This window comes from Pseudophryne corroboree, chromosome 4, assembly GCF_028390025.1.
Source record: "Pseudophryne corroboree isolate aPseCor3 chromosome 4, aPseCor3.hap2, whole genome shotgun sequence".
NCBI lineage: Eukaryota > Metazoa > Chordata > Amphibia > Anura > Myobatrachidae > Pseudophryne > Pseudophryne corroboree.
Window position 1 is genome coordinate 648,441,045 of NC_086447.1, and position 25,887 is coordinate 648,466,931.

The window sequence follows — 25,887 nt, forward strand, 5'->3', positions numbered from 1 at the left end:
AGGCCAGTGTCATAGGGACCCTCCGACCATAGAGCAGGGTTCACTTTGTCAAAATCAGGTGTAATGTCTGTTGCCTCCCACACCGGTAGGTGTGGGGACTCGACCTCCAGGCCACTGCTAGTGGGTGAAGGGAGAATGGAGATTTCGAGTTTGCTAAGAAGATCCCTTCCCAGAAGATTAATTGGACATTCAGGTATTACAGTGAAATTGTGTTTACCCATATACGTGCCTCCCGTGGTTCTGACACTAAGGGCATCTGTCAGGTAAGCATCTGTGGGTATCCCATTGATTCCCATTGAAGGAGCAGTCTTTTCCAAATGACCATCGTACAGGTCGACACACAAAACACTAGTAGTTGCCCCGCTATCTACCAGGAAAGGGATTGCTCTCTTTCCTATAATCAAGGTTAGTAGCGGTGGGTCCTTCCAGTGTCTGGTGAGTTGGGCAAAGGCTGGGATACCCTCCTCCGGGCCCCGTCAGTGGGAGGGGTCCTGCCAGTCAACTCGGAATCGGACATGATCCTGAAAGGGGTTGTTGTGTGACTGTCGGGGATGATCCCGGGAGGGAGCCGGAGCTTGGGGCTGTCGGTGGTTTTGTGGGGGACAAGGGCAATCCCTTGCCCAGTGATCGTCCCTTCCACAGTTGAAGCAGGAGGTTTGTTTCCTGCTGGCAGAGTCAGGGGGGTGGGGTGGCCTGGCTTGTGGGTTTTGATATCGGGCTGGATTGCGGGGTGGGCCAGTAAAGTGCTGCTGGCGTCTATCTCCCCGGTTTCTGTGATTTTGGTAATTATGAGTTGGGGCATTCTGCAAGGGTTTTTTAACATCAAAGCATCCTGCAGCTTCCTTTTCATATAAGTGCTTTTCAAATTCCTTAATATTATCAGAGGTCCAGGAAGAAACACCTTGCTTAACAGGGACCATAACAGATGGCAACAAGTTATTTACAAAGGTAGAAATTAGTAAATGGTCTGTATCTACAAGAGTAAGACCTGCATCTTCAGACCAACACTTTTTAAACCTCTTCCAAAACTCAGTGACAGTTTCAGTGGGCTTTTGTTTACATGCTACGGCAATAGGAAGAGAAGCTCGGGTTTTAAAAATCTCTTTCATATGGGTCTCAATTTCCTTCCACATCTCCGTTACACCGTCCCCAGTATTGAGAGGGTAGCGAACGGCATCGTTAAGGGTGGTAGGAGTGTTTATGGTGGGAATCTTTTTCCAATCCCACCCGTTGTAATGGTCTATAACCCCATCTATGATCAGCTTCATATCTTCTTGAGTATAGCTGCGTCCTGTGCAAGCCTTTTTCAAGTAAGCTATGCAGCCGTCAGGTGCAACAGTGGGTTTGGGACAGTTCTTAACAATTCTGTCTAAATCCTCTATTTCAATGGGTTTCTTTAACAACTGATCCCCTACTGTCATGAAGGGCAGGTGCTGGGTGGCGACACTGCTGGCATCAGCACTGTTTTCAAGGAAACCAGTGCCGGATCGCGTTATGGAGGGGGTAAGAGGGTGGTGAATGATAACAGTTGAGTCAGCGTTACGGCGGGAGGTGATTTGTTTGTTAGGAGTAGGGGCACTAGGGGCGGGGGTGGTTACGTCTATGTGGAGGGTACTGTCAGGGGGGGCTATTCCTCCTGAGCCTCCTTCTCCTTCCCCTTCCCCTCCTCCCCCTCCCCTTTGCATCGGCATTCGTGACAAAGCAACTGAGCTTCCTTCTCCTTCCCCTTCCCCTCCTCCCCCTCCCCTTTGCATCGGAATTCGTGACAAAGCAACTGCAGCTAACAGATCTGTGTCTTTTAAGGAGGGGTATAGGGGATTGTAAGGCGGGGGAGAAGAATTTTTCAGAAACTTGTTGCTTCTAAATTCCTCAGCTTTATGCAGTCTGGAAGTTACAGATTTTATTCTACGCTGTTTCTGCTTGATATTCTTGTCATACCAATGAGGTGCTATCGTGAGCCATTGCTCTCCTCCAGCACGCATATATGTCATGTCCCATTGTGGGTCATGATCGTACCATGGCCAGGCTTCCTTGTCTTCCAGACAAAGACCTTTGACCATGTCCATATAAAAGGGATAATTAATACCGTCACGGGGGAATGGACTGGGGCTGCCAACTTTCTCTGTCCATCCTGCTAAGTTATCCACCCAAGGGTTAACTAAATAATAATCTGTGGTGGAGTTACGGGCAACATATTCCTTACATGTTTCTCCTGGTAAAGGTGGGGGGTAAATGACTGTCTTACTCTGACCCCCTCCCATAGTAAAGAATACAATCTACACCAGCTTTCTACGCAATTTCTACAACAACTTATAACAACTGTCTATGCAATATCACAACAAAAATGCAGTTTAAAAAAAAAAACCTTCTATACAACTTCACAACAAAAAGACTTTCTATGCAATTTACAAAAACTTTCTATGCATGCATTAGTTAACACCAGTTAATTAGTCATTGACAATATCACAATATTATCTGTATAATGAGAACATGAAATCTTTTGACGGGTACGCTTACCTTCGTACAAGATGTCAGAAAAAATACAGCGTTTTAAACAGGAAGCAAGAAAAGTGTTTTGAGTAAAGATATCTGGCAGACGAAAACTTACCAGCCGTCTGGACCAAACATAAGAACTTATCACACTACAAGCATACAAGAATATAGGCGATCAAATCGGGGTATTTTCTACGTTACGTATAGACCCCAGGTCTATTTTTTTAAGTATCCCAGATACTAACGTCTTTGGAGAATTGCGCTTTTCTCAGACGTATCTTTAAGTCCCAGACATTAAAGATTATATGGTATCCCTGATACCTGTTTTATGTTTTTACATAAAACTTCGTAATATTAAGTCCCGGACTTAAATATTACCTTGTCACGTGTTCCCGGAACACGGAGCGAGTTCAAATTCAGTGTTTGAACGCAATCCCTTACGGAAAAGACAGACAATGAATTCTCTATCTTACCGATTCGGGGGCGATCAACTGAATCCAGGACTGAGCCCCCACTTGAAAGGATATCAGCCTCTTCTTGTACCCCTCGATTTGATGGCCACTGACGTCAGTGAGAGCAATCCTTAAAATTACAGATTATACACGACACCATGTAATTAAGAATCACTCTCCGTTTATTGTTCATAACAATGGTATATAAGGCATCATTGTCTAGGGAGGGATTGGAATGTCCAGGGAGGGGTAGGCAAAAGTAAATACTTTATTGGTTTAACTTTACTGCATAGGAGGGGTAAAACAGGCTACATGGGGGGAAGTAGGATACAGCCTAGTACTTCATCTAGGGGTGGTGATTTCACACAGTTCCCAACAAACTATGGGTGGAGCTATATTCATTTTATGCAATGCAAGCTAAATCCAAGGCAAAAGAAAAAGAAACAATATTTACACAATGCACAATGACAGAGGAGATTTAACCCTTCAAATAGCGCCAGGAATTAGCTCCCGACGCTATTCAATTCAGCTGCTAGTTACCCGCAATTGTCGGGAATTCTCTCATCCCCGGGGGATGAGAGAAGAAACCCGACAAAAGTGCTGCCTCGCGGCCGGCGCGAGGCTGATTCTGTCGGGAATCAGCCTCGCGCCGGGGAGTTAAGTCGGAGAATGCTCGTTCTCTCGACAATTCAACCTGTTTAGTCGGCGAGAACGGGCCATCGCCGACTTAACTGGAGCTGAATTGAATAGCGTCGGGAGCTAATTTCCGGCGCTATTCATAAGTTGCCGAATTGAATCGACCCCATTGTAGTCTAAAAACAACGTTTATCAATGAGTTATAAATCTTGTTGTGAATGATAAAGCTCATTGCATATGATAAATTGTGCTCCAGCCAATCAGCTCATAATTGTTATGTGTTCAGCTCCTGTCATGTGTTTGAAAAGTCACAATTGGGAGCTGATTGGCTGGAGCACCATTTATCATATGCAACGAGTTTTATCATTTAATAAATGGGCTGCTATAAGATATATTAAGGGTCTCTTTAAGATGTTAATGAGCGTAACGTGCATACACACAGTGAGATTCGGGTAAACTCCGATCCTCACTGTGCGATCGGGACTAGGTCGGCATCGCAAGCATATAACGACTGTGCTTGCGATACTATGTGTGATTTCTCTGACGTCCTAGTGGATGCTGGGGACTCCGTAAGGACCATGGGGATATAGCGGCTCCGCAGGAGACAGGGCACAATAATAAAAGCTTTAGGATCAGGTGGTGTGCACTGGCTCCTCCCCCTATGACCCTCCTCCAAGCCTCAGTTAGATTTTTGTGCCCGGCCGAGAAGGGTGCAATCTAGGTGGCTCTCCTGAGCTGCTTAGAATAAAAGTTTAAGTTAGGTTTTTTTTTCTTTCAGTGAGACCTGCTGGCAACAGGCTCACTGCTACGAGGGACTTAGGGGAGAGAAGTAAACTCACCTGCGTGCAGGATGGATTTGCTTCTTAGGCTACTGGACACCATTAGCTCCAGAGGGAGTCGGAACACAGGTCTCACCCTGGGGTTCGTCCCGGAGCCGTGCCGCCGACCCCCCTTGCAGATGCCGAAGTTGAAGAGGTCCAGACGTCCAGAAACAGGCGGCAGAAGACTTTCAGTCTTCATAAGGTAGCGCACAGCACTGCAGCTGTGCGCCATTGTTGTCAGCACACTTCACCAACAGTCACCAACTGTCACTGAGGGTGCAGGGCGCTGGGGGGGGCGCCCTGGGCAGCAATGTATAATACCTTTTTATGGCTAAAATACATCACATATAGCCCTTGAGGCTATATGGATGTATTTAACCCCTGCCAGATCTCACAAACTCCGGGAGAAGAGCCCGCCGAAAAGGGGGCGGGGCCTATTCTCCTCAGCACACGGCGCCATTTTCCTGCTCAGCTCTGCTGTGAGGAAGGCTCCCAGGCTCTCCCCTGCACTGCACTACAGAAACAGGGTTAAAACAGAGAGGGGGGGCACTTATTTGGCGATATGATTACATATATAAAAATGCTATAAGGGAAAACACTTGTATAAGGGGTTGTCCCTGTATAATTATAGCGTTTTTGGTGTGTGCTGGCAAACTCTCCCTCTGTCTCCCCAAAGGGCTAGTGGGGTCCTGTCCTCTATCAGAGCATTCCCTGTGTGTGTGCTGTGTCGGTACGTGTGTGTCGACATGTAGGAGGACGATGTTGGTGAGGAGGCGGAGCAAATTGCCTGTATTGGTGATGTCACTCTCTAGGGAGTCGACACTGGAATGGATGGCTTATTTAGGAATTACGTGATAATGTCAACACGCTGCAAGGTCGGTTGACGACATGAGACGGCCGGCAAACAAATTAGTACCTGTCCAGGCGTCTCAGACACCGTCAGGGGCTTGTAAAAACGCCCATTTACCTCAGTCGGTTGACACAGACACAGACACGGACACTGACTCCAGTGTCGACGGTGAATAAACAAACGTATTTTCCTTTAGGGCCACACGTTTCATGTTAAGGGCAATGAAGGAGGTGTTACATATTTCTGATACTACAAGTACCACAAATAAGGGTATTATGTAGGGTGTGAATAAACTACTTGTAGTTTTTCCTGAATCAGATAAATTAAATGAAGTGTGTGATGATACGTGGGTTTCCTCCGATAGAAAATTATTGGCGGTATACCCTTTCCCGCCAGAAGTTAGGGCGAGTTGGGAAACACACCTTAGGGTGGATAAGGCGCTCACACGCTTATAAAAACAAGGGGCGTTACCGTCTCCAGATACGGCAGCCCTCAAGGAGCCAGCTGATAGGAAGCTGAAAAATATCCTAAAAGTATATACACACATACTGGTGTTATACTACGACCAGCAATCGCCTCAGCCTGGATGTGCAGCGCTGAGGGGGCTTGGTCGGATTTCCTGACTGAAAATATTGATACCCTTGACAGGGACAAGATTTTATTGACTATAGATGCATTTCTATATATGCGAGATGCGCAGAGGGATATTTGCATTCTGGCATCAAGAGTAAATGTGATGTCCATATCTGCCAGACGAAGACACGACAGTGGTCAGGTGATGCAGATTCCAGACGGCACATGGAAGTATTGCCGTATAAAGGGGCGGTCCATCGGACCTGGTGGCCATGGCAACAGCTGAAAAATCCACCTTTTGTTACCCCAAGTCACATCTCAGCAGAAAAGGACACAGTCTTTTCAGTCTCAGTCCTTTCGTCCCCATAAGGGCAGGCGGGCAAAAGGGCCAGTCATATCTGCCCAGGGGTAGAGGAAAGGGAAGAAGACTGCAGCAGGCAGCCCATTCCCAGGAACAGAAGCCCTCCACAGCTTCTGCCAAGTCCGCAGCATGACGCTGGGGCAGTACAAGCGGACTCAGGTGCGGTAGGGGGTCATCTCAAGATTTTCAGCACGCAGGGGGCTCACTCACAAGTGGACTCCTGGATCCTACACGTAGTATCCCAGGTGTACATTGGAAATTCGAGACGTCTCCCCCTCACAAGTTCCTGAAGTCTGCTTTACCAACGTCTCCCTCCGACAGGGAGGCAGTATTGGGAACAATTCACAGGCTGTATTCCCAGCAGGTGATAATCAAAGTACCCCTTCTACAACAAGGGAAGGGGTATTATTCCACACTATATTGTGGTACTGAAGCCAGACGGCTCGGTGAGATCTGAAATATTTGAACACTTACATACAAGCGTTCAAATCAAGATGGAGTCACTCAGAGTAGTGATAGCGAACCAGGAAGAAGGGGACGATATGGTGTCACTGGATATCAGGGACGCTTACCTACATGTCCAAATTTGCCTTCTCACCAAGGGTACCTCAGGTTCGTGGTACAGAACTGTCACTATCAGTTCAGACGCTGCCGTTTAGATTGTCCACGGCACCCCGGGTCTTTACCAAGGTAATGGCCGAAATGATGATTCTTCTTAAAAGAAATATGGACGCTTTCCTGATAAAGGCAAGGTCCAGAGAACAGTTGGAGGTCGGAGTAGCACTATCTTAAGTAGTTCTACGACAGCACGAGTGGATTCTAAATATTCCAAAATCGCAGTTTTTTCCGACGACACGTCTACTGTTCCTAGGGATGATTCTGGACACAGTCCAGAAAAGGATGTTTTCTCCCGGAGAAGAAAGCCAGGGAGTTATCCGAGCTAGTCAGGAACCTCCTAAAACCAGGAAAAGTATCAGTGCATCATTGCACAAGGATCCTGTGAAAAATGGTGGTTTCTTACAAAGCGATCCCATTCGGTAGATTTCACGCAAGAACCTTTCCGTGGGATCTGCTGGAAAAATGGTCCGGATCGCATCTTCAGATGCATCAGCGGATAACCCTGTCTCCAAGGACAAGGGTGTTTCTTCTGCGGTGGCTGCAGAGTGCTCATCTATGAAAGGGCCGCAGATTCGGCATTCAGGACTGGGTCCTGGTGACCACGGATGCCAGCCTGAGTGGCTGGGGAGCAGTCACACAAGGAAAAAATTTCCAGAGAGTGTGATCAAGTCTGGAGACTTCTCTCCACATAAATATACTGGAGCTAAGGGCAATTTACAATGCTCTAAGCTTAGCAAGACCTCTGCTTCAAGGTCAGCCGGTATTGATCCAGTGGGACAACATCACGGCAGTCGCCCACGTAAACAGGGCGGCGCAAGAAGCAGGAGGGAAATGGCAGAAAATACAAGGATTCTTCGCTGGGCGAAAAATCATGTGATAACACTCTCAGCAGTGTTCATTCCGGGAGTGGAAAACTGGGAAGCAGACTTCCTCAGCAGGCATGACCTCTACCCGGGAGAGTGGGGACTTCATCGGGAAGTCTTCCACATGATTGTAAACCGTTGGGAAAAACCAAAGGTGGACATGATGGCGTCCCGCCTGAACAAAAAACTAGACAGATATTGCGCCAGGTCAAGGGACCCTCAGGCAATAGCGGTGGACGCTCTGGTAACACTGTGGGTGTACCAGTCAGAGTATGTGTTCCCTCCTATGCCTCTCATACCAAAAGTACTGAGAATCATAAGAGGGAGATGAGTAAGAACGATACTCGTGGTTCCAGATTGGCCAAGAAGGACTTGGTACCCGAAACTTCAAGAGATGTTCACGGAAGACCCGTGGCCTCTACCTTTAAGAAAGGACCTGCTCCAGCAGGGGCCTTGTCTGTTCCAAGACTTGCCGCGTTTGACGGCATGGCGGTTGAACGCCGGATCCTGAAAGGGCATTCCAGATGAAGTCATCCCTACCCTGGTCAAAGACAGGAAGGATGTAACCGCAAAACATTTTCACCGCATTTGGTGAAGATATGTTGCGTGGTGTGAGGCCAAGAAGGCCCCTACAGAGGAATTCCAACTGGGTCGTTTCCTACATTTCCTGAAAACAGGACTGTCTATGGGCCTAAAATTAGGGTCCATTAAGGTTCAAATTTCGGCCCTGTCGAATTTCTTCCAGAAAGAACTGGCTTTAGTGCCTGACGTTCAGATGTTTGTAAAAGGGGTACTGCATATACAGCCTCATTTTGTGCCCCAGTGGCACCTTGGGATCTCAATGTTGTTTTGAGTTTCCTAAAGTCACATTGGTTTGAACCACTCACCACTGTGGACTTAAAATATCTCACATGGAAGGTGACGATGCTATTAGCCCTGGCTTCAGCCAGGCGTGTGTCAGAATTGGCGGCTTTATCATATATAAAGCCCTTACTTAATTTTTCATTCTGACAGGGCAGAATTGAGGACTCGTCCTCAATTTCTCCTTAAGGTGTTTTCTGTTTTTCACATGAACCAACCTATTGTGGTACCTGCGGGTACTAGGGACTTGGAGGACTCCAAGTTACTTGACGTTGTCAGGGCCCTGAAAAATATGTTTCCAGGACGGCTGGAGTCAGAAAATCTGACTCGCTGTTTAGCCTGTATGCACCCAACAAGATGGGTGCTCCTGCTTCTAAGCAGACGATTGCTCGCTGGATTTGTAATACAATTCAGTTTACACATTCTGTGGCAGGCCTGCCACAGCCAAAATCTGTAAAAGCCCATTCCAAAAGGAAGGGGGCTCATCTTGGGCGACTGCCCGAGGGGTCTCGGCTTTACAACTTTGCCGAGCAGTTACTTGGTCAGGGGCAAACACGTTTGCTAAATTCTACAAATTTGATACCCTGGCTGAGGAGGACATGGAGTCTCTCATTCGGTGCTGCAGGGTCATCCGCACTCTCCCGCCCGTTTGGGAGCCTTGGTATAATCCCCATGGTCCTTACGGAGTCCCCAGCATCCACTAGGACGTCAGAGAAAATAAGATTTTACTTACCGATAAATCTATTTCTCGTAGTCCGTAGTGGATGCTGGGCGCCCATCCCAAGTGCGGATTGTCTGCAATACTTGTACATAGTTATTGTTACAAAAATCGGGTTATTCTTGTTGTGAGCCATCTTGTCAGAGGCTCCTTCGTTGTTATCATACTGTTAACTGGGTTCAGATCACAGGTTGTACGGTGTAATTGGTGTGGCTGGTATGAGTCTTACCCGGGATTCAATATCCTTCCTTATTATGCACGCTCGTCCGGGCACAGTATCCTAACTGAGGCTTGGAGGAGGGTCATAGGGGGAGGAGCCAGTGCACACCACCTGATCCTAAAGCTTTTATTATTGTGCCCTGTCTCCTGCGGAGCCGCTATATCCCCATGGTCCTTACGGAGTCCCCAGCATCCACTACGGACTACGAGAAATAGATTTATCGGTAAGTAAAATCTTATTTTTGGCTAAGTGTCAATTTTGACTATCTTTTCTACGAGATAGTCAAAACTGACTTGCCTGTACAGTCTGTATATGCTTGCAATGCTGACCGCGCGGGACTGCGCATCGGGATCGCAAGGTGACTTTCACCTTCCGATCTGCACTAACTTTTCTTACGATTTTGACTATATAGTCAAAATTGGAAGAAAATATCTCACCGTGTGTACACACCTTTAGTTTACAGATCGTGTTCTTGGGTGCTCTCAATCTGTTTTGCAAAACACAAAGGTAAACTCCAATCCCGGGATTCACGGGTTTAGGTGGTGCATGCGCAGTTTTGCAGGGCAGTGCTGAGCACTATAGCACAGCGCTGCCTGGCTGTCAGCGAGGTATTTACAGCAGCTATGGACACACATAGTGACAGCGCTAGCGGCATTTCAAATGTAGCGCCGGCCGCCAGCCAATCAGCGCTGGCAGAACGGCAGCCAATCAGGGAAGCGGACTGCCAGTTCTGACTGGGTGGCGGCCAGCGCTACATTTGAAATGCCGCCAGCGCGGTCACTGTGTGTGTCCATGGCTGCTGCCTGCCTAATAGTAAGAGTATTAAGTAATATTTAAGTATCGCTGACGCTACACCCTCCCTCGCTCACTGCTCCCGACATCCTCCCTCCCTCTCTGCTCCTTACATCCAGTCTTCTGTGCTGCTCCCTACATCCTCCCTGTGCCCTACATGCTCCCTACACCCACCCTCCCGCTGCTTCCTACATGCTCCCTTCACCCACCTTCCTGCTGCTCCTTACATGCTCCCTACACCCACTCCCTTGCTGAGCACTATAGCCCAGCGCTGCCTGGCTGTCAGCGAGGTATTTACAGCAGCTATGGACACACGTAGTGACCGCGCTAGCGGCATTTCAAATGTAGCGCCGGCCGCCAGCCAATCAGCGCTGGCAGAACGGCAGCCAATCAGGGAAGCGGACTGCCAGTTCTGACTGGCTGGCGGCCAGCGCTACATTTGAAATGCCGCCAGCGCGGTCACTGTGTGTGTCCATGGCTGCTGCCTGCCTAATAGTAAGAGTATTAAGTAATATTTAAGTATCGCTGACGCTACACCCTCCCTCGCTCACTGCTCCCGACATCCTCCTTCCCTCTCTGCTCCTTACATCCAGTCTTCTGTGCTGCTCCCTACATCCTCCCTGTGCCCTACATGCTCCCTACACCCACCCTCCCGCTGCTCCCTACATGCTCCCTTCACCCACCTTCCTGCTGCTCCTTACATGCTCCCTACACCCACTCCCTTGCGCCCTGGGGAGCTAAAAATACCTCATAAATAAGGCTGGCATATCTGTACAGTGCCCTGGCACTGCCCGCAAACCCCCGCCAGGATAAACATGTAAAAATAAGCGGGAAGAAGCGCGCCATGTTGGGGGCGGGGCTTCTTCCTCCAGGCTCACTCGGCGCCATTTCCTCCTCCAAGCAGCAGCGCTGGTCCTTCCTCACAGCAGACAAGTACCAGGGGCTATAAAAACGAGGGGGGGCAGATTATTTCTATACAGATATATAGCGCTGCAGCTCTGTGACACTTGAGGGTGTTTTCAGACCTGCACTTTGGCGCTGGGGTGTGAGCTGGCTCCTTTCCTTTTGTTCCCTCACAGGCTTTTCTTTGGGTGCTGTTAGGGAGACAACATGTCTGAGGCAGAATTTTCCTCTCAAGGGGATAATTTATTGGGGACACCAAATGTTTTGGGGGTCCTGTCGGCACCGCCGACGGCTGATTGGTTAACTGCTTTAAATGCTTTAAATGCTAATGTTACACTGTTAAATCAAAAGTTTACTGAATCTGACTCTCAACTGCAGATTTGGAAGAAATCGAGGGTCCTTATTTACAAAGAAAAGAGACGCTTGGTTTCTTTTTCTTCTTGTTTTGAACTAAATGACCTTTTTGATGGCATTTGGAATACACCTGATAAGAAATTTCTCATTCCTAATAGGATCAAGGTGGCATATCCCTTTCCCGCAGCGGATAGGGATAAGTGGGAAATACCACCCACAGTAGACAAAGCCCTAGTACGCTTGTCTAAACAGGTAGCGCTCCCTGCGGCTCAGTCGACGACTCTTAAGGAGCCGGCTGATCATAAGCAGGAGGCTACTTTAAAAGCTATTTTCTCTAACGTCCTAAGTGGATGCTGGGGACTCCGTCAGGACCATGGGGAATAGCGGCTCCGCAGGAGACAGGGCACAAAAATAAAGCTTTAGGATCAGGTGGTGTGTACTGGCTCCTCCCCCTATGACCCTCCTCCAAGCCTCAGTTAGGTTTTTGTGCCCGTCCGAGCAGGGTGCAATCTAGGTGGCTCTCCTAAAGAGCTGCTTAGAAAAAGTTTTTTTAGGTTTTTTATTTTCAGTGAGTCCTGCTGGCAACAGGCTCACTGCATCGAGGGACTTAGGGGAGAGAATTTCAACTCACCTGCGTGCAGGATGGATTGGATTCTTAGGCTACTGGACACCATTAGCTCCAGAGGGAGTCGGAACACAGGTCTCACCCTGGGGTTCGTCCCGGAGCGCGCCGCCGACCCCCCTTACAGATGCTGAAGATTGAAGGTCCGAAAACAGGCGGCAGAAGGCTCTTCAGTCTTCATGAAGGTAGCGCACAGCACTGCAGCTGTGCGCCATTGTTGTCACACACTTCACACCAAGCGGTCACGGAGGGTGCAGGGCGCTGCTGGGGGCGCCCTGGGCAGCAATATTCTAATACCTTATGGCAAAAGAATACATCACATATAGCCATTGAGGCTATATGTATGTATTTAACCCATGCCAGTTATCTAAAACTACGGGAGGAAAGCCCGCCGAAATAGGGGGCGGGGCTTATTCTCCTCAGCACACAGCGCCATTTTCCTGCTCAGCTCCGCTGTGAGGAAGGCTCCCAGGACTCTCCCCTGCACTGCACTACAGAAACAGGGTAAAACAGAGAGGGGGGGCATTTTTTGGCGATATATTGGATATATTTAAGCTGCTATAAGGAACAACACTTATATAAGGTTGTTCCCATATATATTATAGCGCTTGGGTGTGTGCTGGCAAACTCTCCCTCTGTCTCCCCAAAGGGCTAGTGGGGTCCTGTCTTCGATAAGCGCATTCCCTGTGTGTCTGCTGTGTGTCGGTACGTGTGTGTCGACATGTATGAGGACGATGTTGGTGTGGAGGCAGAGCAATTGCCGATAATGGTGATGTCACCCCCCAGGGAGTCGACACCGGAATGGATGGCTTTGTTTATGGAATTACGTGATAATGTCAGCACATTACAAAAATCAGTTGACGACATGAGACGGCCGGCAAACCAGTTAGTACCTGCCCAGGCGTCTCAGACACCGTCAGGGGCTGTAAAGCGCCCTTTACCTCAGTCGGTCGACACAGACACAGACACTGAATCTAGTGTCGACGGTGATGAAACAAACGTATTTTCAAGTAGGGCCACACGTTATATGATCACGGCAATGAAGGAGGCTTTGCATATCTCTGATACTGCAAGTACCACAAAAAGGGGTATTATGTGGGGGGTGAAAAAACTACCTGTAGTTTTTCCTGAATCAGAGGAATTAAATGATGTATGTGATGAAGCGTGGGTTAACCCAGATAGAAAAATGCTAATTTCAAAAAAGTTATTAGCATTATACCCTTTCCCGCCAGAGGTTAGGGCGCGCTGGAAAACACCCCCTAGGGTGGATAAGGCGCTCACACGCTTATCAAAACAAGTGGCGTTACCGTCTCCTGATACGGCCGCCCTCAGGGATCCAGCGGATAGGAGACTGGAAACTACCCTAAAAAGTATATACACACATACTGGTGTTATACTGCGACCAGCCATCGCCTCAGCCTGGATGTGCAGTGCTGGGGTCGTCTGGTTGGATTCCCTGACTGAAAATATTGATACCCTGGATAGGGACAGTATTTTATTGACTATAGAGCAATTAAAGGATGCTTTCCTTTATATGCGAGATGCGCAGAGAGATATTTGCACTCTGGCATCGAGAGTAAATGCGATGTCCATATCTGCCAGAAGGAGTTTATGGACGCGACAGTGGTCAGGTGATGCGGATTCCAAACGACATATGGAAGTATTGCCGTATAAAGGGGAGGAATTATTTGGCGTCGGTCTATCGGATCTGGTGGCCACGGCAACTGCCGGAAAATCCACCTTTTTACCTCAGACCCCCTCCCAACAGAAAAAGACACCGTCTTTTCAGCCGCAGTCCTTTCGGTCCTATAAGAACAAGCGGACAAAAGGACAGTCATATCTGCCTCGGGGCAGAGGAAGGGGTAAGAGAGGGCAGCAAGCAGCCCCTGCCCAGGAACAGAAGCCCTCCCAGGGTTCTGCAAAACCCTCAGCATGATGCTGGGGCCTTACAAGCGGACTCAGGAGCGGTGGGGGGTCGACTCAAGAATTTCAGCGCACAGTGGGCTTGCTCACAGGTGGACCCCTGGATTCTGCAGGTAGTATCTCAGGGTTACAGGTTGGAATTCGAGAAGTCTCCCCCTCGCCGGTTCCTAAAGTCTGCTTTGCCAACGTCTCCCTCAGACAGGGCGACGGTATTGGAAGCCATTCACAAGCTGTTTTCTCAGCAGGTGATAGTCAAGGTACCCCTCCTACAACAGGGAAAGGGGTATTACTCCACGCTATTTGTGGTACCGAAGCCGGACGGCTCGGTAAGACCTATTCTAAATCTGAAATCTTTGAACCTGTACATACAAAAATTCAAGTTCAAGATGGAGTCACTCAGAGCAGTGATAGCGAATCTGGAAGAAGGGGACTTTATGGTGTCCCTGGACATAAAGGATGCTTACCTGCATGTCCCAATTTGCCCTTCACATCAAGGGTACCTCAGGTTCGTGGTGCAAAACTGTCATTATCAGTTTCAGACGCTGCCGTTTGGATTGTCCACGGCACCTCGGGTCTTTACCAAGGTAATGGCCGAAATGATGATTCTTCTGCGAAGAAGAGGCGTATTAATTATCCCTTACTTGGACGATCTCCTGATAAGGGCAAGGTCCAGAGAACAGCTGGAGGACGGAGTAGCACTAACCCAACTAGTGCTGCAACAACACGGGTGGATTCTGAATTTTCCAAAATCTCAGTTGACCCCGACGACACGTCTACTGTTCCTGGGAATGATTCTGGACACGGTTCAGAAAAAGGTGTTTCTTCCGGAGGAGAAAGCCAGGGAGTTATCCGAACTTGTCAGGAACCTCCTAAAACCAGGGACAGTGTCTGTGCATCAATGCACAAGAGTCCTGGGAAAGATGGTGGCTTCTTACGAAGCGATTCCATTCGGCAGATTCCACGCACGAACTTTTCAGTGGGATCTGCTGGACAAATGGTCCGGATCGCATCTGCAGATGCATCAGCGGATAACCTTATCGCCACGGACAAGGGTGTCTCTTCTGTGGTGGTTGCAGAGTGCTCATCTGTTAGAGGGCCGCAGATTCGGCATACAGGACTGGGTCCTGGTGACCACGGATGCCAGTCTGAGAGGCTGGGGAGCGGTCACACAGGGAAGAAACTTCCAGGGAGTATGGTCAAGCCTGGAGATGTCTCTTCACATAAATATACTGGAGCTAAGAGCGATTTACAATGCTCTAAGTCTGGCAAAACCCCTGCTTCAGGGTCAGCCGGTGTTGATCCAGTCGGACAACATCACGGCAGTCGCCCACGTAAACAGACAGGGCGGCACAAGAAGCAGGACAGCAATGGCAGAAGCTGCAAGGATTCTTCGCTGGGCGGAAGATCATGTGATAGCACTGTCAGCAGTATTCATTCCGGGAGTGGACAACTGGGAAGCAGACTTCCTCAGCAGACACGATCTACACCCGGGAGAGTGGGGACTTCATCCAGAAGTCTTCCACATGATTGTGAACCGTTGGGAAAAACCAATGGTGGATATGATGGCGTCCCGCCTCAACAAAAAACTGGACAGGTATTGCGCCAGGTCAAGAGACCCTCAGGCAATAGCTGTGGACGCTCTGGTAACACCGTGGTTGTTCCAGTCAGTGTATGTGTTCCCTCCTCTGCCTCTCATACCAAAAGTACTGAGAATTATACGGCAAAAGGGAGTAAGAACGATACTAGTGGCTCCGGATTGGCCAAGAAGAACTTGGTACCCGGAACTTCAAGAGATGCTCACGGAGGATCCGTGGCCTCTACCTCTAAGACGGGACCTGCTTCAGCAGGGACCGTGTCTATTCCAAGACTTACCGCGGCTGCGTTTGACGGCATGGCGGTTGAACGCCGAATTCTAAGGGAAAAAGGCATTCCGGAAGAGGTCATTCCTACACTGGTAAAAGCCAGGAAGGAGGTGACTGCACAACATTATCACCGCATTTGGAGAAAATATGTTGCGTGGTGTGAGGCCAGGAAGGCCCCCACGGAGGAATTTCAACTGGGTCGATTCCTACATTTCCTGCAAACAGGATTGTCTATGGGCCTCAAATTGGGGTCCATTAAGGTTCAAATTTCGGCCCTGTCGATTTTCTTCCAGAAAGAATTGGCTTCAGTTCCTGAAGTCCAGACTTTTGTAAAAGGAGTACTACATATACAGCCCCCGGTTGTGCCCCCAGTGGCACCGTGGGATCTTAATGTAGTCTTGGATTTTCTCAAATCCCATTGGTTTGAGCCGCTCAAATCGGTGGAGTTGAAGTATCTTACATGGAAAGTAACCATGTTACTGGCCCTGGCTTCAGCCAGGAGAGTATCAGAATTGGCGGCTTTATCATATAAGAGCCCATATCTGATTTTCCATACGGACAGGGCAGAACTGCGGACGCGTCCTCATTTTCTGCCTAAGGTGGTGTCAGCGTTTCACCTGAACCAGCCTATTGTGGTGCCTGCGGCTACTAACGATTTGGAGGATTCCAAGTTGTTGGACGTGGTCCGGGCATTGAAAATATATATTTCAAGAACGGCGGGAGTCAGAAAGTCTGACTCACTGTTTATATTGTATGCACCCAACAAGATGGGTGCTCCTGCTTCTAAGCAGACGATTGCTCGTTGGATTTGTAGCACAATTCAACTTGCACATTCTGTGGCAGGCTTGCCACAACCTAAATCTGTCAAGGCCCATTCCACAAGGAAAGTGGGCTCATCCTGGGCGGCTGCCCGGGGGGTCTCGGCATTACAACTCTGCCGAGCTGCTACTTGGTCAGGGGCAAACACGTTTGCAAAATTCTACAAATTTGATACCCTGGCTGAGGAGGACCTTGAGTTCTCTCATTCGGTGCTGCAGAGTCATCCGCACTCTCCCGCCCGTTTGGGAGCTTTGGTATAATCCCCATGGTCCTGATGGAGTCCCCAGCATCCACTTAGGACGTTAGAGAAAATAAGAATTTACTTACCGATAATTCTATTTCTCGTAGTCCGTAGTGGATGCTGGGCGCCCATCCCAAGTGCGGATTGTCTGCAATACTTGTACATAGTTATTGTTACAAACAAATTCGGGTTGTTATTGTTGTGAGCCGTCTGTTCAGAGGCTCCTACGTTTGTCATACTGTTAACTGGGTTCAGATCACAAGTTATACGGTGTGATTGGTGTGGCTGGTATGAGTCTTACCCGGGATTCAATATCCTTCCTTATTGTGTACGCTCGTCCGGGCACAGTATCCTAACTGAGGCTTGGAGGAGGGTCATAGGGGGAGGAGCCAGTACACACCACCTGATCCTAAAGCTTTATTTTTGTGCCCTGTCTCCTGCGGAGCCGCTATTCCCCATGGTCCTGACGGAGTCCCCAGCATCCACTACGGACTACGAGAAATAGAATTATCGGTAAGTAAATTCTTATTTTTACTACCACGGGGACGCAGCTTAGACCGCTTATTGCGTCAGCGTGGGTTAGTAGCGTCATTGAAAAATGGGCTGAAAGTTTATCTGCGGATTTAGATACTCTGGATAGGGATAGCATCCTAGTGACGCTTGGTTATATCAGGGACGCGGCTGCGTACTTGAAAGAGGCTGCAAGAGATGCTGGCCTCCTGGGGGCTGAGGCTAAGGCTATGTCAATTGTGGCTAGGCATGCACTATGGACTCATCAATGGAATGCTGACTCTGATTCCAAGAAAAATATGGAGTCCCTTCCCTTTAAGGGTGGGGAACTGTTTGGTGACGGCCTTGCTGATTTAGTATCAGCGGCCACAGCGGGTAAATCTACTTATTTACCTAATGCTCCTGCGCAACAGAACTATCAAATGCAGTCCTTTCGGCCCAATAAATATAGAAAAGGCAGAGGTAACTTCTTCCTCGCTACCAGAGGTAGAGGAAGGGGCAAGGCCTGCCTCCCCGGATCGTTCATCTGCTTGTATTACCAGCAGATGAACGGCAGGGTGAATGGCTTTCCATAGCGTCCTGCTATGGAAAGCCGCTCACCCCCGCTGACATCGCTGGGGGGAAAAGCACTCAGTGTGTATGCGCCTTTAGAATCAGGCCTTTAGCGTGGCCACATAATTAACTTATGTTTCATTTCTATATACTTCACCAAAGGTCACTGACAGATGAAGACCCATTTGTAAAACCTCAAACAATAAAGCCATAATATGTTTATGTAGCTCTAGAATGTAATATGGTTATTTTTTACATTTGGCAGCCTCTAACTTTGAAAGGACATCACCAGCCAATAACTGCAGTAGCAATTAAGCAGGATGGGGGAGAGTGGCTAGTCGTCTCTGCATCACAAGACTATGTCATTATGTGGAATCTGAATGAATGCACGCGATCATCCATGCAAGGTAAATAATTTATATAGATTACCTAAATCTAAATCTCTCTGCACATGTTACATCTGCCCCACCTGCAGTGCAACATGGTTTTCCTCAGTTGTGTGCTTATATGCTTTACTTACAAACCTGAATCAGGCCCTTTAATAGTCCAAGTAGGCTTTTATAACAAAACCAAAAATGACTGGTGGCGTGATGAACACCTGCATACCTCCCAACATGACCCTCCAGTAGGGACACAATGCTCTGCTTCTGGACTTTTCTCAGAATTTATGATTACCAGCACCTGTGCTGAACAGGTTAACGGATAAGAAAGGTGTTTCAGCACATGTGCTGGCAATCATACATTAAGAGGGAAGTTCAGGAGCAGAGCATTCTGTCCCTCCTGGAGAGGGTCATGTTGGGAGGTATGCACCTGTCACTATGGCCCTCATTCCGAGTTGTTCGCTCGCTAGCTGCTTTCTCTTACGTCCTAGAGGATGCTGGGGACTTCAAAAGGAACATGGGGTATAGACGGGATCCGCAGGAGACATGGGCACACTATAAGACTTTGAATGGGTGTGAACTGGCTCCTCCCTCTATGCCCCTCCTCCAGACCCCAGAGAGACTGGACACACACTAGGGGAGCTCCAGACCCTCCAACATGACCCGCCCCACTAGGTACAAAATGCTCTGTTCCTGGACTTCCCTCTTAATTTATGATTTCCATCACCTGTGCTGAACTAGTTAAATCAGGCATGTCCAAACTGCGGCCCTCCAGCTGTTGAGAAACTACACATCCCAGCATGCCCTGACACAGCTTTAGCATTCTCTGACAGCAAAACTGTGTCAGGGCATGCTGGGATATGTAGTTTCACAACAGCTGGAGGGCCGCAGTTTGGACATGCATGAGTTAAATGATAAGACAGCTGTTTCTTCACAGGTGATGGCAATAATAAATTAAGAGGGAAGATCAGAAACAGAGCATTTTGTACCTAGTGGGGCGGGTCATGTTGGAGGCTATGGAGCTCTCCTGAGTTTCTCTGAAAATACTTTAAGTTAGGTTTTTTATTTTCAGGGAGACCTGCTGGCTACAGGCTCCCTGCTTCGTGGGAGTGAGGGGAGAGAAGTCAGACCTACTTCTTCTGAGTTAAAGGCTCTGCTTCTTAGGCTACTGGACACCATTAGCTCCAGAGGGTTCGATCACTTGGTGCGCCTAGCTGCTTGCTCCCGGAGCTGCGCCGTCATCCCCCTCACGGAAGCCAGAAGAAAGAAGCCGGGTGAGTATACAGAAGAAAGAAGACTTCAGTGACGGCAGAAGACTTCAGTAACGGAGGTACAATGCAGCGGTCGCGCTGCGCCCCATGCTCCCACACATACACCAACGGCACTCACAGGGTGCAGGGCGCAGGGGGGGCGCCCTGGGCAGCAGGTTACTGAAGTTTTAAACTGGCAAGAGCATATTATAAGTGCCTAGGCACTAAATATATGACCCCCGCCAGTATAATTATTTGAAATCGAGCGGGACTACAGCGGGCCGGGAGAGGGCGTGGCTTAGCCCGCACAGCTTACCAGTGCCATTTTCTCTCTTCACAGACATTGCAGAGACGCTGGCCCGGACCTCCACTCTCCTTAGCAAGTACAGGGAGCAAAACGGGGGGCACAGTCAATTGGTGCTATTTAAACAGCGCAGGGATCATATATTTCTCTAACGTCCTAGTGGATGCTGGGGACTCCGTAAGGACCATGGGGAATAGACGGGCTCCGCGGGAGACATGGGCACTTTAAGAAAGAATTTAAATTCTGGTGTGCTCTGGCTCCTCCCTCTATGTCCCTCCTCCAGACCTCAGTTTGAATCTGTGCCCGGACGAGCTGGGTGCTGTTCAGTGAGCTCTCCTGAGCTTGCTGTAAGGAAGTATTTTGTTAGGTTTTTTATTTTCAGGGAGCTCTGCTGGCAACAGACTCCCTGCATTGTGGGACTGAGGGGAGAGAAGCAGCCCTACTCTCTGCAGATAGGTCCTGCTTCTTAGGCTACTGGACACCATTAGCTCCAGAGGGATCGTACACAGGATCTCACCCTCGTCGTCCGATCCCAGAGCCGCGCCGCCGTTCCCCTCGCAGAGCGGGAAGACAAAAGCCGGGTGAGCATAAGAAGCAAGAAGACTTCGAAATCGGCAGCAGAAAACTCCAGTCTTCACTGAGGTAGCGCAAAGCACTGCAGCTGTGCGCTATTGCTCCCACACACACCTCACATACTCCGGTCACTGTAAGGGTGCAGGGCGCAGGGGGGGCACCCTGGGCAGCAATTGGGACCTCTTTGGCAAAAGTTTAGCATATATACAGTTGGGCACTGTATATATGTATGAGCCCCTGCCAAGTAAATGTATATTTAAGCGGGACAGAAGCCCGCCGTCGAGGGGGCGGGGCTTCTTCCTCAGCACTCACCAGCGCCATGTTTTTTCTCCACTGCACCGCTGAGAGGAAGCTCCCCAGCCTCTCCCCTGCAGATACACGGTAGAAGAGGGTAAAAAGAGAAGGGGGGGGGGCACATAATTAGCCGCAAAAATCAATATAAACAGCAGCTACTGGGTTAACATTAAGTTACTGTGTTATTCCTGGGTTAATAGCGCTGGGGTGTGTGCTGGCATACTCTCTCTCTGTCTCTCCAAAGGGACTTGTGGGGGAATTGTCTTCAGATGAGCATTCCCTGAGTGTGTGGTGTGTCGGTACGTGTGTGTCGACATGTCTGAGGTAAAAGGCTCCCCTAAGGAGAAAATGGGGCAAATGTGTGTGTGAGGGGTGTCTCCGTCGACAACGCCGACACCTGTTTGGATATGTGTAATTAAGTGCTAAGGTGAATTTATTGCACAAAAGATTAGAGAACAGACAGGTAATCTACCCATGTCTGTCCCTATGTCGCAGAGACCTTCAGAGTCTCTCAATGATCACTATCCAAAATAATAGACACTGATATCGACACGGAGTCTGACTCCAGTGTCGACTACAATAATGCAAAGGGGTGTGGTTCATGAAATCGACAGTGTCTAGGTCGACAATGTTTAGGTCGATCACTATAGGTCGACAGTCACTAGGTCGACATCGATGGAAGGTCGACAGGGTTTCTAGGTCGACATGTGCTAGGTCGACAGGTCTAAAGGTCGATATGAGGATTTTTTATTTTTTTGGTGTCGTTTTCTTCGGAGAGTGACCGGGATCCCAAATTAGTGCACCGCGTCCCCTCACATGGCTCGCTTCGCTCGCCATGCTTCGGGTATGGTGCCTTCGCTCCGCTACCGCTTCGCTCGGCACACTTTACCGTTCCAATCGTAGTCCACGTGGATCGTTAAGTATGAAAAAATTCAAAAAAAGAAAAAAAATGTGAAAAACTCATGTCGACCTTTAGACCTGTCGACCTAGCACATGTCGACCTTGAAACCCTGTCGACCTTCCATCCATGTCGACCTAGTGACTGTCGACCTATAGTGATCAACCTAAACATTGTCGACCTAGACACTGTCGATCTTCAGACCGGATCCCAATGCAAAGTTACAGCCAAAATGGCAGGAAAGTATTCAATATATGATTATTGTAACATAAAATGTTTTGCATATCACTGATGACTCATCTGTCCCTGACACAAGGGTACACATGTTTAAGGGGAAGAAAGCTGAGGTAAATTTCCCTCCTCTCATGATGAAAAAGAGAGGGAATCTCCAGACAAGAGACTGCAGTTTCCCACAAAGAATTCTCAGGGAGTATCCTTTCCCTACTAGGGCCAGGATACGATGGGAATCTTCTCCTAGGGTGTCACGTTTGCCCAAAAGGTAGCCCTGACTTAACAGCTATCCTCAGGGATCCTGCAGATAGCGTGCACATTCTGGTACACTACTCAGACCGGCGATTGTGTCGGCATGGGTTTATAGCGCTGTAGCAGCGTGGACAGGTACCTTTTCAGCAGAGATTGAGACCCTAGTATGTGTGTATATATATATATATATATATATATATATATATGTATATATATATATATAGATATATATATATATTAAAGATGCTGTCTTAAGACATATATATATATTAAACATGCCCAAAGAGACATTAGTCTACTGGGTTCTAGAGTCAACGCTATGTCGTTTTCTGCTTGACGTGTCCTGTAGAATATGCATGGACAGGTGATGCCGACTTAAGAGGCATATGGAAGGCTGAGGATTGTGTGGAGAAGGGATCTCGGACCTGGTCTCCACAGCTATAGCTGGTAATTCTGATCTTTTGCCTTATATTCCTGCACAGCCTAGGAAAGCACAATATTATCAAATGCAGCCTTTCGAACACAAAGAAACAAGAAAGTCCGGGTGCGTCCTTTCTTGCCAGAGGCAGGGGCAGAGGAAAGAAGTTGCACAACACAGCTAGTTCCCAGGAACAGAAGTCCTCCCCGGCCTCTACAAAATCCACCGCATGTCGCTGGGGCTCCACAGGCGGAGCTAGGCCCGGCGGGGGCACGTCTTCGGAAATTCGGCCACAAGTGGGTTCACTCCCTGTTGGATCCCTGGGCAATAGATACTGGGGGTCATTCCGAGTTGTTCGCTCGTTATTTTTTTGTCGCAACGGAGCGATTAGTCGCTAATGCGCATGCGCAATGTCCGCAGTGCGACTGCGCCAAGTAAATTTGCTATGCTGTTAGGTATTTTACTCACGGCATTACGTGGTTTTTTCTTCGTTCTGGTGATCGTAATGTGATTGACAGGAAGTGGGTGTTTCTGGGCGGAAACTGGCCGTTTTATGGGTGTGTGCGAAAAAACGCTACCATTTCTGGGAAAAACGCGGGAGTGGCTGGAGAAACGGAGGAGTGTCTGGCCGAACGCTGGGTGTGTTTGTGACGTCAAACCAGGAACGAAACTGACTGAACTGATCGCAGTTGCCGAGTAAGTGTGGAGCTACTCAGAAACTGCTAAGAAGTGTCTATTCGCAATTTTGCTAATCTTTCGTTCGCAATTTTGATAAGCTAAGATTCACTCCCTGTAGGCGGCGGCTTAGCGTGTGCAAAGCTGCTAAAAGCAGCTTGCGAGCGAACACCTCGGAATGAGGGCCATTGATCTCAGGGATACAAGCTGGACTTTGAGGAGATCAGTGAAAAATCAGTGAAAGCCCACTCCACAAGGAAGGTGGGCTCTTCTTGGGCGGCTGCCCGAGGGGTCTCGGCATTACAGCTTTGCCGAGCGGCTACTTGGTCAGGTTCAAACACTTTTGCAAAGTTCTACAAGTTTGATACCCTGGCTGAGGAGGATCTCATGTTTGCTCAGTCGGTGCTGCAGAGTCATCCGCACTCTCCCGCCCGGTCTGGAGCTTTGGTATAAACCCCATGGTCCTTTTGGAGTCCCCAGCATCCTCTAGGACGTAAGAGAAAATAGGATTTTAATACCTACCGGTAAATCCTTTTCTCCTAGTACGTAGAGGATGCTGGGCGCCAATCCCAGTGCAGACTGTTACTTGCAGTGGTATTGTTAGTGGTTGTTTTCGGTTACACGAAGGTTGTATATCGGTTATGTTCAGCTTGTTGCTGTTTTTTGTTCATACTGTTATCTGGTATTCCTGCTAATCCAGTTGTACAATGTGTTTGTGGTGTGAGCTGGTATGTATCTCACCCTTAGTGTAACAAAAATCCTTTTCCTCGTAATGTCCGTCTCCCTGGGTACAGTTCCTATTACTGAGGTCTTGAGGAAGGGGGAGGGGGCATAGAAGGAGAAGCCAGTTCACACCCATTCAAAGTCTTATAGTGTGCACATGTCTCCTGCGGATCCCGTCTATACCCCATGGTCCTTTTGGAGTCCCCAGCATCCTCTACGGACTAGGAGAAAAGGATTTACCGGTAGGTATTAAAATCCTATTTGTAGCAGCATTGCACACGCTAGGCCGCCGCCCTCTGGGAGTGTATCTTAGCTTAGCAGAATAGCGAACGAAAAATTAGCAAAACTGCTACTAAATAATTCTTTGCAGTTTCTGAGTAGCTCCAGACCTACTCACAGATTGCGATCAGCTCAGTCCGTTTAGTTTCTGGTTTGACGTCACAAACACGCCCTGCGTTCGGCCAGCCACTCCCCCGTTTCTCCAGACACTCCCGCGTTTTTCCCTGACATGCCTGCGTTTTTTTGCAAACGCCGGGAAAACGCTGAGTTGCCGCCCAGAAACGCCCCTTTCCTGTCAATGATTTACCGAACAGCAGTGCGACTGAAAAGCGCCGCAGAAGCCACAGCAAAACTGCGAAGTTTTGTGTTAAATAACTAAGCGCATGCGCCCTGCGTGCCTTGCGCATGCGCAATTTGCAACAAATCGCAGCATAGCGAAAATTGGCAACGAGCGAACAACTCGGAATGACCCCCTATGAGACCATGTGACACTGTTATAGTGCATGTGTCACATGTTGGGACTACACAACAGCTAGATATTGTTAATCTGTTTTGTTATGCAAATACAAACCTCATGATGTCCTGCCAACCAAATAGTAGTTTAGGTAGTTTAGGTAGTGTTGGTATTTGTTGAGCCTAAATATAGGAGACAAAAGGTAGCTTATTTTTGCACACCCCCTCCCTCCCTCTCATTTACCACTTAGTGCAGCTGCTTTCTGCAGGAAGTGTCAGGTTCTGCCTTTTACAACAGGAATCTTTTCAACATTTGACTCCAATTGGTTACAAGCACACCTTTACTGAGACAGATAATGGGGGTAATTCCAAGTTGATCGCAGCAGGAATTCTGTTAGCAACTGGGTAAAACCATGTGCACTGCAGGGGAGGCAGATATAACATGTGCAGAGAGAGTTAGATTTGGGTGTGGTGTGTTCAATCTGCAATCTAATTTGCAGTGTAAAAATAAAGCAGCCAGTATTTACCCTGCACAGAAATAAAATAACCCACCCAAATCTAACTCTCTCTGCAAATGTTATATCTGCCACACCTGCAGTGCACATGGTTTTGCCCAACTGCTAACAAATTTCCTGCTGCGATCAACTTGGAATTACCCCCAATGAGCAGTGGGAGCAATGTGAATACAGGTTGAGTATCCCTTATCCAAAATGCTTGGGACCAGAAGTATTTTGGATATCGGATTTTTCCGTATTTTGGAATAATTGCATACCATAATGAGATATCATGGCGATGGGACCCAAGTCTAAGCACAGAATGCATTTATGTTTCATATACACCTTATACACACAGCCTGAAGGTCATTTTAGCCAATATTTGTAATAAATCTGTGCATTAAACAAAGTGTGTGTACATACCCACAATTCATTTATGTTTCATATACACCTTATACACACAGCCTGAAGGTCATTTAATACAATATGTTTAATAACTTTGTGTATTAAAGTTTGTGTTACTTTGAGCAATCAGAAAACAAAGGTTTCACTATCTCACTCTCACTCAAAAAATTCCGTATTTCGGAATATTCCGTATTTCGGAATATTTGGATATGGG

General features: G+C 48.3%; 1 protein-coding gene across 14 annotated transcripts in view; it reads left to right on the forward strand.

The window, feature by feature from the left end:
• The window catches only part of WDR27 (WD repeat domain 27), a 1,147,516-nt gene that overhangs the window by 71,066 nt on the left and 1,050,563 nt on the right, over positions 1-25,887 (forward strand). For all 14 annotated transcript variants that reach the window (XR_010176117.1, XR_010176118.1, XM_063917760.1 and 11 more), the window contains exon 3: positions 18,310-18,451. Coding sequence is in view for 12 of the 14 variants with exons in the window: in XM_063917760.1 (XP_063773830.1) it covers positions 18,310-18,451 (142 nt within the window). In the remaining 2 variants the exon portion in view is untranslated. The remainder of the gene's footprint in view (positions 1-18,309; positions 18,452-25,887) is intronic.